We start from the raw sequence: 16,466 nt of genomic DNA on the forward strand, positions 1-16,466 counted from the left end.
TTGAAAGCTGTTCAAATCAGAAACGTCACCAGGGAAATATGTTGTTGGATGTGTTTTATTTTTTCCTGGAACATTTCCTTACATCATTGTTTCTACCCGCTGTGAGCTAAAATGAGTTTCTCAATCGGCATGGTGTAATTTGTTGAACCTCACTGCTAGACTGAAGGACACGCACACAAAAAAAAAATCTCATTTGCCTGCTTCTTCTCTGACATAATGTTTTATACTCACTCATCAATGCCCTCAACCAGCTTGAAGTTGAGGTTGTCTGTGGACTGTTGTGGTCTCCCTGCATTATCTATAAACACCAGTGTGGAGGGATCCGTCTTCCTCACCTGAGAATACACGCAAACATACACAGTCAACACAGAGCCTACTGTTTGCTCACCAAGAAGGAAGTGTGCACCGATTGGAAGTGAGTAACATTAAACGTAATACAATATTAACAGGAATAAATAAAGCTGATAAACTACAGATCCTGGGTTGTTTGACACAGTGTTTTTTGTTTTCTTATATTTTGATGTTTACGGTTTATATTTAAGTCTCATTTAGTTATCTTAAGCTCATTTCTATTTTGCCTAGGTTCTGTTTATTAGAGTCCCCCTAGTGTCTTCACCCCCTTGTGTTTAATGCGTTTCAGTAATGTTTTTGTCTGCCATCTCCCCCTTGCTTACACGTATTCCCCTTGTGAACCATTCCTTTTCCTCCCAGTTATCATGGTCTGTTTGTGCTTAGTTATTTCCATGTCTCATCTCCAGTTTCCTTCTTCCTCTGTGTCCGTGTGTCTTAGGTCGTGTCCAAATTAATGGGCTGTATTCTCCTGAGGACGCATTTGAAGGCCGATTACATCACAGTGACGCAACGCAGGCTGTTCAAATTCGTAGACTCCTCCGAATGCAGCCGACAAATGTGTCCTCTTTTTCCCCGAATTTGAAGGATGGGTCGGGTGTGTCCTTCGTGGCCCACCATATCCCAGAATTCATAGCGCGGCCCAGCCAGTTCCAGTTTCCAACAATGGTGGCCGCTGCTAAGTTTTTAATATTACTCTTATTACTCTTTCTGGGTCACAAAATAAACATATTTTCAGGCGAGAATGCAGCTGTGTAAACTTCAAATATCTGCTCGGTTTATCAAGATACCACATATTTGCAAAAGTGCTCCGACGTTTTCGGAAACGTCTGTTATCCACCAGCTCGATAGCTAGCTGGGAGCTCGAGGGTCACTAGAGCCGGCGAGAACGTCAAACTCCCGGCGCATCATTTTCAGATCACCGCGGTCTTTCGCTACTCAGGTTAAACGTGATATAAAAGTCACTTACATAACCTAAAAATGTTATTGTTTGGCTTTTTTCAGTGTTTTATTTGTTCGTGAGTAAATCGGTTTGGCTGAGATTAAAATTATTAGATTAGATTAGATAAAATCAAACTAGCTGTGTGGTTTTCACACATCTGAATAAACGTCAAACAGAAAACTGATTAAACAGAAGTGTGAGATGGTCGAGAATTTACACCAGTGTCCTGTTATATTTTAGATAGCAAGGAGCAGACGGCTGAGTTTACTAAACTCCACCGAGACAGCGGTGACGCAAATCTGAAGGCTAGACCGTCCAATTTCACAGCTGTTTACTTCCCGCCTACCTGACCTTCTGAGGACCCGGCCCACGTAGACCGCGAAGGACGGGTCCTCAGGAGGATGCAGCCCATGAATGTGGACACAACCTTAGTCTATCATGTGTGCCATGTCTGCCTCCCATTATGTTTCCTGTTTTATTTTGAAATGCTCTGGTGTTCTGTGCTCAGTGTGTTTAGTTTCACTTCCCCTGTGTCGTCATTATGTTAAGTAAAACCATTGCTTCCCCATGTGTTTCCACTTCACCATATCACCTCCTGTGGCCGTGGCTCAGGGGGTTGGGAATCGCATCTGTAACCGGAAGGTCGCCGGTTCGATCCCAGGGCTCTCTGTCCTGGTCGTTGTGTCCCTGGGCAAGACACTTTACCCTACTTGCCTACTGGTCTTGGCCAGAGGGGCCGATGGCGCGATATGGCAGCCTCGCTTCTGTCAGTCTGCCCCAGGGCAGCTGTGGCTACAACCGTAGCTGCCTCCACCAGTGTATGAATGTGAGAGTGAATGAATAGTGGCATTGTAAAGCGCTTTGGGTGCCTTGAAAAGCACTATATCAATCCAATCCATTATTATTATTTAGTCTCTGAGTTTTCATTCATTCCTTGTCCAGTCTGGGGGGATTTCACGTATTCATGTCAAGCCTTCATGGTCCAGGTATTTCATGCCAGGTTTTAATGTTCATGTTCCAGGTTTGTTTTTGTTAGCGTTAGATCATACAGTTTTGGTTATAGTTTAGTTTCACCCTTTTGTTTTGTACTGTTTCAGCACTGTCAGTGTCAGCACTTGGGTCCTCACTCCACACAGTCTGCTTCACCCAGATTGTGACAACAGATTTATATAATTTTGTGCAGTTTCTTTACAAAGGGGATAAAATACATTATGTGTGTCCCTAAATAAAAAAGATAAGTGAAACCACAGTTCACCTTTAACAGTTTCTTTAAATAGTGTGTCACCATTACACAGATTGAAAGACACACGACAGTCCACTTGGACCGTGTCAAACTGCATTCTAAGCATTTCAGTATTTCATTCTCACATTAACCCAAGTGGCTTTTTCAGACATGAACTCTTCGCTTCATAAACAAAACATTTAACGACCTCCCCTGTACCCTTAGCAAATTAGTATGGCAGTGAAACAGCCAAACAATGAGAACTGATATTTTCTATTAAGACAGACTCTACTGTTAGAAAATACTAGAAACTGGGTGGGGTCTTGGATGTTGTATCAGCAATCTGGATAAATCAATTCAGTTAAGCTGGGCATACACTGTGCAATTTTTTTCAGTCGCGTTATTCAGCCCCTGCTCGAACTGTACGATTGACTCACAGGGGTTAGAATTTCATAGGTGATGATGCAGGGTCTCACACTATACGGCCCGATACTCTGATGCGACCTGAGTGCTCACACTGTGCGTCCATAACATGAAGGTTATAACAGAAAATCTGTCGCTCGCTCTCCCTTTCTCTCCCTCTCTGTTTTTCACTCACACATCAACTTTGCTAAATTGCTAATGAAAAACATTGATCAGGCAGCTGTGATTGAGCAGCAATGTCCATCCAATTATTTTCACGGTTGTTGTGGTCATGAAAATTTTGTGAGGCCACATCGAAAAGGCTCAGATGAGCTTGCCAAAGTTCTACAAGTTGTGCCTCCATCGCTTGTGTCCAGATCATACGCTGCACCGCTGTGCTGCTCCGTCTTTTCACTTTCATTTCTGTGTTTGCGTGTGCGCAGTGTGAGAGTCTACGGTGACACCCTCACGACGGCCGACAGGATTTCAAACACGTTTGATTTTCTTACGACCAAGTGATTGATGATCGGGAGCTGGTCGTGAGGTGTTAATCGCTTCTTGTTACCCCACGTATACTACACGATGCATGACACACGATGAAGGCCAAACTCGGGCCGATCACCAAAACGGTCGCACGACTGAAAAATCGGCTCAAAATGAGCAAAAAAAAAAAATCACACAGTGTAATCCCAGCATTACAGAACATTATTTGATGGAATACTTTATAATAATGAAAACCTTTTCTGGATAAATCAATGTGCGACTCAATCAATGTGGTTGTGGAAAAGACAATACATTGTTAATATCCCATCCTGATCCGTCCACATGATAAGGAAATTAGCTACTGTGCCACCTGTGTGGGTTGCTTGTGATTTGCTACATGCCATATAAACTTGCCAGCATTTATCAAAGCCAATATTACACATTGTAACATTCAGATAATAAAATACACTTTAGATTTGTGTGAGTCCCATTAGTAGCTGCATTTTGGCAGATACAGTGGGATGCAAACGTTTGGGCAACCTTGTTAATAGTCATTATTTTCCTGTATAAATCGTTGGTTGTTACAATAAAAAATGTCAGTTAAATATATTTAACTGACATTTTTTATTGTAACAACCAACTCAACCAAATCACAAGCTGATGTAAAACCCCGGCTGGTTCCAGGCCTGGCATAAAAATCAATGCCAAACCAAATATGTCAACTCAATTTTTTGGTTACAAGCAAAATTTTCTGAACATGTAATTGAAGCTAGTATTGTTAACCTCACATGCACATAATTTAGTGACAAAGAAAATTAAAGTTGCCAAAGCTGTTATCTAAACATGCAAATCTTAGTAAAGCTCACAACAACAACAACAGGCAAAAGTTGAGAAAACCCAAAAAGCTACTGAATGATGTTGATTGACATATTTTTAGGTTTGTCATTTTTTCTTCTTTTTTAATAGCGCATCACTCACTGTAAAAACTCGTCTGCCTCACTGTGCTGTTTTGGGAGTCTCCTCTTCCCCCTGATGCTTCAAAGTAAATTAAGTCTGCTTTGTTTATCAAAATACCTCTATCATTAAGGACCAGAAATATGTGGGACAGGGGAACTCATTAAGGAGTTACGGGACAGAGCCAAAACATCATAGCTTTGAGCCATCCAAGGCCGTTGCTTGTCCTCACAACATCTCTGCTTTTCAAATAAATGATACAGATGCTGTGGCTGATACACAGCATCTGTATCAGCCACAAGAGCTGCAGAGTAAGATGATTAGTTTGACCGTCAATTCAAATACTCTCCTCCATAAAATGCACATTCCAATAAAGCTAGCCACAGAATAACAGTGTCCATGCATTTCAGTTACAAAATAGAACGTTTGCTTTTCCGTGGCAAAAGAAGGTTTTGGAGTGGTGCAGAATGATCATAATATGGATTTAACTGTAGTCTAGCATCTTTTACTAGGTAATATTATGGTATATTTAGAGTATAGAAATAGTGCTTGAATTTGATGACAACAACACATCTGAAAAAAGCCAGGACAGGGCCACATTCACCACTGTGTAGCTTCCCTCTTCGTCCATAAACATCTGGAAACTGAAAGAGAGCAGCTGCTAAACTTTTTGGAGAAGAATGTTGTTATTTTTGTCTGATATAGGACTCTAGCTCCTCAGCAATCTTGGGTCTTAACTAACTATATTTTTCAGTTCATGATGTGCCAGAAGGTCTAAAGTACAGGCAGGCCAGGACCCAGACTCTCGTACTACAAAGCCATGCTCTTGTTATAGATGCACTGGCTGTGCCTTTCCAGATGACCAGGCTGCAGACACTAATGCACCCCCATATCAGCTTTGGAAATGAGTGCTGATTACAACCTGAATGGTAACTCTCCTTATTAGTTCAGAGGATGCAGCGTCCGTATTTTCCAAAAAGAAATTCAAATTTCAATTTGTCTAGTCACAGAGCAGTTTTTCACTTTGCCTCGGTCCATTTTAGATGAGCTTTGGTCCAGAGGAGACAGCCAGGGTTCTGGATCATGCTCACATACAGCTTCTTTTTTAACCTCCATTTGTGGATGGCACAGCAAAACGTGTTCACAGACAGTTATTTCTGAAACGTTTCTGAGCCCTGCTCTGATTTCCATGCCAGATTCATGTCTGTTTTTCATGCAGAGCCCAAAGATCTCAGGGATCCAATATTAATATTTGGTGTTGTCCTTTGCGCTGAGTCATTGCTCCAGCCTCCCAGGATATTTTGATGATGAAATATCCAAAGTCTTTTTTATGCCCATCACATTACTGACCAGCTGCCTATCTTACTGACTTATGTGCAAAATGTTCCTCCGGCTGATGTGTTCCTTTCATTAAATTCACAATGAGAAAATATTTCAAACATCTGATATATTTTGTATGTTCTATCATTGCATTCTTTCTTTACTGACATTTTATACAGTGTGCCAACTCTTTTGGCACTGGGTTTGCAGACTTCGTGAAAAACATTAATTTTATGATAAACATTCATGTCAGCAGTGTTACTTCAGTATCAGTGAGCCAAATTAAATTTCAACGTCCGCTCAGTGTTTCACAATCAACTTCCACACTCCTGGAGAACGTAGCAGAGGGTCGGACTGTTGACACCGACACTCACGGTGAGTAGCTCACAGCAGCTAACAGGATAATGACAGCATGTGGCAGGATGAGGAAAAAGTCTGGGGCACCTTTCCCAAATATGAATGTAGTGAGTCTTCCTCATCACATTAAGGAAGATCATGAGTGGTTAATATCCAGGATAGCATCACCGGGAATTAAAGAATTTCAGAACAGAGCGTCAAAGTGATTGATCGTGGTGATAGCTCTCATTTAGCTTATGTGTGTGAAATCTCTGCAGTGAACATGATCACTGTCAGGAGCACAGCGCACACCCGAGAAAGCTGAAACACAATCTGCCTTCTCCAGTCACACACATACACATCATCCCCACCTGGACATATGCATTGTGTACACTCTGCAGTCTGGAAATAAAGCCAGTGATGCTCTCACACAGTCATTAATCAGAGTCTTTATGGTTGATCATTGGTGCACGTTTATTGGGGTGGCTGTAGCTCAGGTGGCAGAGCAGGTCAGCCACTAATCAGAAGGTCGGTGGTTCGATCCCAGGCTGCATCCTGGCTGCATGCCAAATATCCTTGGGCAAGATACTAACCCCGTGTTTGCCTACTGGTGGTGGTCAGAGGGCCCGGTGGCGCCTGTGTCCGGCAGCCTCGCCTCTGTCAGTGCGCCCCAGGGCAGCTGTGGCTACAATGTAGCTTGCTATCGCCAGTGTGTGAATGTGTGTGTGAATGGGTGGATGACTGAATGTAGTGTAAAGCGCTTTGGGGTCCTATGGACTAGAAAAGCGCTATACAAATGCAGGCCATTTACCATTTACATGGAACATCATTTTGGAATTAAGAATCCACTTAATTCCAAAATGATGGGGTTGGGGTGGCTGTAGCTCAGGAGGTAGAGCAGGTCACCAACTGATCGGAAGGTTGGTGGTTTGATCCCTGGCTTCTCCAGCCTGCATGTCAAGTATCCTTGGGCAAGATACTAAACCCAAGTTGCTCTCCGATGCATCCAAGAGAGTATGACTGTGTGTAAATGTCATTAGAAAGCACTCGGATTAGAGAAAGTGCTTGTGAGATTCGGTGTGATTGGGTGAATGTGGCATGTTGTATAGAGCGCTTTGAGTACTCCGGGAGAGTAGAAAAGCGCTATATAAGAATCAGTCCATTTACCATTTCAGCTTTTGTGCTCATGTTGATTTTTTTAGTATTGATCATACACAGGCAGCCTGACCATTCTCCCTCAGACTCCACAGGAAGAACAAGTGCACAATCCTGTGACCTGTAAAGAAAATGACATGCATGCTCCTGGTGTCTTGGCCCCTTTAAATGACGATTCCCTTGTTAGGTCATACCTGCAGATGTAGATTTCATCACCAGCGATTATCCCTGATAATGAAGGTCAAGTTGGCTTGACATAGAAGTTGGTGTTTGAGATGAAAGTGCAGTTGTGCACCTGTAATCTTAAAATATCAACAGTGCTGCCCAAGGGTTCATAAAAAAGGGAGACTGGCCAAATACAAACGTGGTATGTTTCACTTTTTTATGTCACAGAACTGTCTGACTGCAACTTGAGAACATGCAGCCCAGAAACCCCTCCACTGTATCAGACGTACAAACAAACAGATGTTAGAAACAGACTGCTGTGTGTCACTCGGAGCGTGCAAAGATGTTCAGCTAACCCAGAGAAAGCACAAAAGCACACAACCCGACTGCTTGTACAAAAACAACACACCTGGACTAACTTGGACTGACGGGCCGTCATGGTGTTTTTATTGTCTTTATATTGTTCAAGAGTCTAAATTTCTGTGAAGTTCCAATGTACCTAACATTGCTTCTTTTGTGCTGCTAAGATGTGTCAAGACTCTCTCTGCAGAGTTTGTTTCCTGCAGGAAATGCTGTGAGCTTTTATCTATTCTTATAAACAATATGAAGCACATGCAGCATAATCAGCTCCAGCTCGGTAACATCTGCCAGGCTCTGAACTCATTTTCTGTCTGTGAATACACATACATCAACACTCGGAGAGTTTAATATCCACTCCTGCTGTATCATTTAAATATAGAACCATTGTCTTTCCACGGAAGAATGACAGCAACAAATTGTTGTGTAACGAAAACTGGGGAGCCAAGGTGGTTTTTATTCAGTACATTCCCACTGATATAATGAATAATGATCTGGCAACAACAGAAAACCGACACTTAAATATTTTTTTGATTAAATAACAATTTAGAATGGCAAGAGAAAAGCATTGTTTGCTATCACATCCATCAAACAGTGACCAGTGAAGTGGTCTGCTGACTGAAGATAACTGATTAATGTTTGCCTTGTAGTGTCTCGGGACATAAATTACTTTGATAATGGAACAAAGAGGAAACGTAAGGGTCTACTGTCTGCAGCGACTAGACAGGATGAAAAAGCATTAGGGCAGGCTGTGATACGTACCAGGATGTGAACCAGCAGCAGGTCTTTGGTGTTGGCACACTTTCCATAAAGCCGGTTCTCCACGCAGAGTTCTGCGGGATCAGGTATGAATCCACAGCAGTACCTGTCCAGCCGGTCGTTTACCTGCAAAACAAAGAACATGCAATGATAATAATTGACCTAGAGGTTACTAACTGACCTCTGCTGCAGAGCCTTGATCTGTAAATTAGCAGAAAGTTAGCAATGCAAGAATTCTCAAACTGCTGTTATGCGGACATGCATCGGCAGAAAGTTTTCAGGGGCATTTGTTTGCCTTTCTGTTTGTCTGTCAACATGTTTGTGCAAAAGCTACCAGGCTGCACTTTGTGATACTCAGTAGAAAGGTCGAGTGTATGCAAAGGAAGCACGTCTCTAAAATAGTTGCTCCAAGAGTGCCCCTCAGACTTAGTGCTGCAATAATGAAGCTTGGCTAAGACAGAAATACAAACAGTCGCACTAATATAGTTTTTTTAGGATGAAAACTATATAGAATAATATTTAATATTTAAACATATTAAATATTGCAGTGATTCAAGACAAGTGATTTGTAATTCAGGAATTAATACAAGGGCACTGTGTAATACATGCAAATTTCCACTTTGATCTTTTAATTGTAATTTATCAAATAAAATATGATTTAAAACAAATACATATTTATTTATGACACAGTAAATCAACACTGAGTGGAGGCTTTAGCTGTAGAATTATCAATATCAGATTTAATGTAACACAATTGAATGATTATTAATTGATAGTGAATAAAACTCTGCTAACAGTTATTTACTGGTTACAAACAATTGAAATTACAATGTTTACTAATTTGTTAAGAATTATTTTTCAGTTCAATTTAGTTACAGCACCAGTATCGAACAACAGCTTTCTCAGGTCACTTTATACTGTAAGATATAGACCCTATGAGCAACATCTAGCAATGGTAGGGAGGAAGTAACCAGTAATAAAACCAAACCAGTACTAAAATCTTTATTAAAAGCCCAAAGCATTTGGTACCAGTGTTGGTCAAGTTACTTGAAAAAAGTAATCAGTAACTAATTACTGATTACTTCCCCCAAAAAGTAATCCCGTTACTTTACTGATTACTTATTTTCAAAAGTAATTAATTACTTAGTTACTTAGTTACTTTTTAAAAACACGATTTACAACCTGAATAGGTGATAAAGCGATAGATCTTTCAGCCCAATTCTGCTTTTTCTGCATAATCCATCATACAAAATGTAATCAAATGGAAAAGTCTCTTTTTAAAACTTGTTTTATTAGTTTTAATCTTTTAACTTTATGCATCAAGCAAAAATTTAATTATATGCAACATTCTCTGACTGGAAGAAATTTGTTTAATATTCAAACCTATTTTCTGCACATTCCAGCACATAAAATATTTTTTTTGTGTGTTTACACTCACTCTTTCAAATAGATGCAAGTAAAACACAGCAGAAAATAAATAAAATCAAAGACTAGCGGTCCTTTTGCTCTATTTTCACCTGTATAGCAGGAGCAGGGTAGGCGGAGGTTTACCCTGGTGCAGGTGTGCCGCAGCGGTCAGTTGAAGAATCCGCGAGTTTCTCTGTGAATTTCCCATTACGTCGTTGCGCACTCGGTGCTTGTTGGAAGTTTAGGGGTTTTTTTCGCTGTAAAAAGAAGTTTTCTTCCCACGCACCATGCTAATGGACGCTAATGTTTTTGTCACTTTTTATGGAATCAAACTCAAAGTAAGGTCAGTACTTCCACGCTTTAAACGCTGCACGGTCATACTCTCTCCCGCACTCGATATATGATCCATTGTTGATCTGCACACAGCTGTTGTCACATACGTCGCACTCGCTTACGTCACTGTCATGAGACATTCTCGCAAAATAAATCACAGTTTTAGTAACGCAGTAACGCAGCGTTCCTACGGGAAAGTAACGGTAATCTAATTACCGTTTTTGCAATAGTAATCCCTTACTTTACTCGTTACTTGAAAAAAGTAATCAGATTACAGTAACGCGTTACTGCCCATCTCTGTTTGGTACTATGATTACTATGGAGTAGATCTCTAAACAGTATGAGAGCAAAAAAAAATAGTTCAAATAACGCATATAAAAGAAGAATCTCTGACTTCATTCTGCTCTCCTTATAGTCTGTTATTTTACATCTTACTGTTTTTGGCCAAATGATTTGGAATAAAGATCAATGCTTACAAAGGAAAAGACATGGAGCTTTGGGTTAGTCCTGCTTGCTCATCACCCCAGTCACTTATCTGCTTCTGGCTGCTGGCCTGACAGATAATCTCATGGAGTTAAAAAAAAAATAGACTCACATTTAGTATCTGTGTTCAAAACAAGAGAAGTACTGATTAGGGCTAAAAGTGAAATTCATAGCTTTGGTTATGAGACATGAATATTCTACACCGCATACTCAGTGATCGCTGCCAAAAAATATGCAAACACATTTGGTGTTATGAACAACTCAGACTATGCCTGATATTTGGGAAATGTCCAACCTAATGTGACAGCTGTTTAAGTGAATTTAAATTCTACTGACATACCAGGCCAGTGTTTGGTATTATACTTCTGTTGTGTTGACTTCAGACAATGGATTTAACACAACTGAAAAAGAATAGTTGCAGATAACGTCATGTTACATGTATACAGGACAGGACTGCACTCCAAACAAGCACGTCTGTGCACAGTTGTATATAAGATATAGTCATTGAAACCATACATATTGAAAAATGAAAGCATGTACAAGTGCGACTGCAGATGAATTAATAGAACCTTTTAATGTTCTAGTGAAACGAGAGAATGTGGTTTCATATATTTTGAAGTTCATTCTATTTCTATGCAGCAAAGTATTTGAACACAGCTTTTACATTTCAGTGTGAAAAAACGGTGCAACTACTATGAGAACTGCCTGTGACCTGATATTCTAAGTCCTATATTTAACTCAAATAGCTGAGGTAACTGGGCAATTTACTCAAGTGATCATGGAACTTTCCATGGAACAAAAGGTTCTCTTGGCTATTTTTTACCTGCTGCCAAGTCTCTTTTACTTCCTGTAATCTAAGCCTAGCAAGATCAGGGATGACATCCTTCATGAAATTTTAAATAATGTGGACTTTAACGCCTTTTAATCTTGGCCAGATAAGTGCTTTAGAGTGTGTTTCTCATTTACACATTCAAACACACCAGTGGCTGTGGAGCTCCCTTCCACAGTGGCTGCTATCAGTTGCAACCTTGGGGGATTCAGTGTCTTTACTAAGAACATCTGACCACGCAGAGAGATTAAGGACTGAACCTCCAACCCCACTACATAGTTGTGGTCAGTAGTTTACATCCACTCATCATGGGCATGAATGTTACTGCAATTTTGGGCTTTTATTTCTTTCTTTGAACTTCTCTTTTTCCAGGATGGAATGATTGTACAGTATATATTTTTATTGACTGAATTGGGAGGATAAGTTTGAATATATTATTCTCTAATCCACAGAGGGTCAAAAGTTAGTTTTAAATCTGTTTCATGGCATTAATGTGATATAAAGTACTAGATAAGAGACATATGTACCTAAGGTCTCAATCCCACGGACACAGAGATAAGTCAGGGACCTCCTGGCAACCTCTTGTTGGTAGGGAAAAATGTATTTTCTCCAGTGTGTTGGCAAGTAGCTGCTGGCTGTACACAGGTGAAATCAGTCATAAAGAGGGTGCCACATCCACGTCTAGCGGTTAGGATTCCTGGTTTTCACCCAGGCGGCCCGGGTTCAACTCCCGGTATGGGAACATGTCTTTAATGTTTCCCTAAGCCAAGGTGTACCGTGTGTTATTCCTCTACTGGGATAAATGGGGATGGTTATTGGCAGGTACCTGTTGACTTTTTTTTTGGGGCAGGGATAGCTCAGTAGGTAAAGTGGTCGCCCCATGATCGGAAGGTCGGCGGTTCGAATCCACTTAACGGCTACCCTGAGGTACCCCTGAGCAAGGTACCGTCCCTACACACTGCTCCCCGGGCGCCTGCTTAGTGGGCTGCCCACTGCTTCACTGAGTGAATGGGTCAAATGCAGAGAAAAAAACAAGTAATTTCCCCATGGGGATCAATAAAGTACCCATTATTATTATTACATCTCCTTGTGTTTGCTTCAATTGCTAGCAGATTGCTGTGGTTGCAATTAGTATGGAAGACAATCACTAGCTAACTAAAGGGCAAAAAGTGCGATGAAAAAACCTGAAACAGATATTACTTGCCTACTTGCCTTACCGAATTTCCCAGAGGAACCGACCTGAGGGATTAATAAAGTTTTACCTTATCTTATCTTATCTTATCTTTCAGTGTGAAAGTTATGCGTTAGTGCTGAAACCAACTTCTTTCAAAAGGCGCCGCAATAACAAGCAACCACTTGCCAACTGGTAGTGGGGTGGTTACCAGTTGGCAAGTGGTTGCCAACTGGTAGCAACCACTTGCTCCAATGAGCGGTTTAGGCTCCAGGTCATTGGAGCTTAAACCAATCCATGCAGTATCCATGCAATAAATCTACATTTTTCAGATTTCAAAAATGAGAACCTGTAGTCAACTCTCCCATTCTGCAGCTGGTAAAATGATTAACAATATGAGAGAAAGCTCAGTGTAAGAGTGTAATTTACTCCCTGGTGTTGAAGGCAGAGACTGACAGAGTGAGAAACAAACAGATACAACCTTGATGAGATCTGCCTTCAGGTCAACTGCAAGGGTTTGTGTGTATATGTAGTAAGGAAGGTTTGTGTACGTGTTCAAGGGTGTATGACTCACATGACCCTATTGCCCTCAAGTCAACAGTAGGTGAGAATGTGTGAGAGGTGATTGTGTGTTTTGTTGTGTACTAAAGATGCACCTCTGCTGTTTCTTCTCACTTGTGTGCTTCTTTGAGGAGACTTCTCACCCCGTTGCCACATTTCACTCCCACACTGGAATATAGTGATTTTGAGCACAGTCCAGCAGCTTTGTGGAGACTAAGCCAATATTGACTTACACTGCCACTGAACACCAGCAAGCCTCAGAGTGAGACAGCTTTCCGCGGTCAGAGTCAACACAATATTAAAGTGGAACAAATTGTAAAGTGCATCTGGGGAGTATGATTTACTCAAATCTATTTTTCCACTGCGTGTGTCCATTTGGAACAGAGTAATACACTGCATTATCACGTGTTCAGCAACCTATTTAACATGGCAATCAGACCTTATTTTCCATTTATCCCCATTAACACTTTCCTCTGGTGCCATGTCTATCTTTCTTCTTTCAACTTTTCAGCGTTCAGTCTCAGTGTGGGCAGCGTGTATTGCTCCTTACTTTTTTCACTCTAATGAAATCAGACTTTGTGTAGGTGTTGCTCTTTCCTCTGCTTTCAATCCACTTATTATGGTTTCACAACTCCAACTACATATTAATACTAAGCAGACTTCATAATTCTGTGCATATTCTATGCTGTCTTCCTTCCCTCACCTCAGCCGGTCGCAGCAGATGGCCCCGCCCCTCCCTGAGCCTGGTTCTGCCGGAGGTTTCTTCCTGTTAAAAGGGAGTTTTTCCTTCCCACTGTTGCAAAAGTGCTTGCTCATAGGGGGTCATATGGCTGTTGGGTTTTTCTCTGTATGTATTATTGCAGGGTGTACCTTGCAATATAAAGCACCTTGAGGTGACTGTTGTTGTGATTTGGCGCTATATAAATAAAATTGAATTGAATTGAATATGGTCGAAACACTAAGAAACCGAATCTCATGGAAGTCCATCTAATAGTTTTTCAGATAGGCTGGATGGCAAAAATATGAATGCTAAATTATCAGGAGAGCACTTAGCATTTTTTGCACACAATCAAAATGTTTCAAAGTAGAATCCCAGGGAGCAGACTGCTTTTCAAAAATAATTTCAATATATGTATTTCTTCTATGCTATTTACTATTTGGCACCCTGTGGAGATACAATGTACAAGCATAACATTAAAACCACCTTCCTAAGATTGTCTAGGTTCGCCTCATATATAATGAAAAGAGGTCTGTCCAGGAATCACAGCGGTTTTTTAGTGGTCCGTTTGCAGGGTGCAGCCATTGTGGTTGTGTCAAGGCAAGGGTGTTTTCTATTTTTTTGTTGCCATGTTTTTTTTTGGAGTTGACAACGGTGGGTTTCACCAGCTCATCTTCACCCCTGCGGTGGTCATCAGGCTTCCCTGTTAGTGGCTTCTGCTCTTAAGCTCTGTTCAGTGTTAATAGTCTCTCACTTTGTGCTAGCTTGAGTCTAACCAGCTAACCAGCTGTGAGATAAACTCCAGCTCCACAGTTCTTGTACTGCAGCTGTTGACAGCTGGAGGGCCACTCTAACTGGAACCTGCAACAGGTGGAGAACTGTTTCATGCACCATTATGCCAAGATCACAAGTGCTGCAGTCAAGAGGGACTACAGCCAACTGCTGCTCCAGATGGTGGACTTCATCCACAGGCTGAGTCTTACTAGAGAGAAATCTTGATTATATTGCTCAGTAATGTATTTGTAACAAAGTACTTTGCAAATAAAGTATATGCAGAGGAGGAAAATTAGCACTAAGATTATTTTAAAGCCAGCTTTCTGCCTATTACATGCTCAACTGCTATGAAACTTATCGAGCACATTTGCGCAGTGCATTGGGGTCATTGTAGTAAAAAATGGATGAGGAAATCTATGCGCATGAATTACCATATCATTTGTTCTTAAAATGACTGCACAGGTTTATAATTGCTAATTGAAAAAAAGGCTATGCATAATGCTGTTACATGCATCATCAGTCACTCAGAGCAGAGAACAGATTAGACACCATGAAAGTTATATTGGATTGTAAATAACAAATTCAAATGTGATAGAGTGAAGGCCAGGAAATGCATTTTGAATAACTAGTTGTATCTTAAGAATCAAAGGGGAACCTAGTGTGATAAAAGTTGCATCAAGATTTCCAGACTGGGGAATGAGTAGTCTGAAGGTTTGGATTGAAAAAGAAAATTTCTCAAGGTGGGTATTACTTTTTTCTGCATTACTCATCATGGGGTAGGAGTATAAGCAGAGCTACATCCCTCTCCTGGTAGCCCCCAGTAGACGCATAGCCTCTCCAACATGTCCTGGGTCTGTCACAGGGTCTCTTCTCAGTTGGTCGACCTGATAAACTTCACCTGGAAGGCATTTGTACCCACCTGTTAAAGAGCTATTGCTGTTATGGCCTAAAAACTAAAAGAGACCATTATTCTTAAATGTGTTCATTATCTCTTGCATGGGGTTATTATGATTTCTTCGTTTACACTTATTAAATACTGTCTATTAGATTTTTGAGGGTGTTGTCAAACCCCCGTTTAGCCCATTTAAATCGAATTCTGGTCTTCCCCCCTTGCTGTGATTAATATGTGCGGGTGTGAACACAGTAATTACACTTGGGTGCAGACCAAAACAAACGCACCAAGACCCCTGGGAGGAGGTGGTGCTGTAAGCTCCAAACAAACTCCAGATCGGTTCGTTTCTGTTATGAACATTATCCGACCTCAATTTGAACCAACTACCAGACACATCTGGCCATTGAGCGGACTGAACATATTTTGGTTCACTCGGAGTTTATGTGAAAACAAACTCTGTGTGAAAACAAGTTACAAACAAGCTGACAAGTTTACAAACTCATCAACTGATTCGGACAAGAGTAAATGAACTACAGGTACCAAAATACCATACGAACGATATACAAATAATATATGTAAGTGTCCTATAACATTATCTGAGTCACACCAATAACACTACAATAAAAACACAGTGAAGTTTATACATCACCAGAGGTGGGAAGTACACATACCTTGAATATTTATTTTTTTTGACTTTTTTCTACACTATCTTTATACTTTCTACTCTTAACAAGTAACCATGGGCGACCGTGGCTCAGGGGGTTGGGAAGCGTATCTGTAACCGGAAGGTCGCTGGTTCGATCCCCGGGCTCTCTGTCCTGGTCGTTGTGTCCTTGGGCAAGACACTTTACCCT

General features: G+C 41.0%; 1 protein-coding gene across 1 annotated transcript in view; it reads right to left on the reverse strand.

Annotated features, from left to right (window-relative positions):
• gask1a (golgi associated kinase 1A) overlaps window positions 1-16,466 on the reverse strand; it is a 76,871-nt gene that overhangs the window by 5,244 nt on the left and 55,161 nt on the right. Inside the window, exons 4-5 of the mRNA XM_085472926.1 lie at window positions 8,448-8,570; window positions 232-335 (exon numbers count right to left, since the gene is read on the reverse strand). Coding sequence (XP_085329052.1) covers window positions 232-335; window positions 8,448-8,570 — 227 coding nt within the window. The remainder of the gene's footprint in view (window positions 1-231; window positions 336-8,447; window positions 8,571-16,466) is intronic.

Source organism: Copadichromis virginalis, linkage group LG11 (genome assembly GCF_057382275.1).
Source record: "Copadichromis virginalis isolate Kocher_CV1m ecotype Utaka linkage group LG11, C_Virginalis_male_GT1.1, whole genome shotgun sequence".
Taxonomy (NCBI): Eukaryota; Metazoa; Chordata; class Actinopteri; order Cichliformes; family Cichlidae; genus Copadichromis; species Copadichromis virginalis.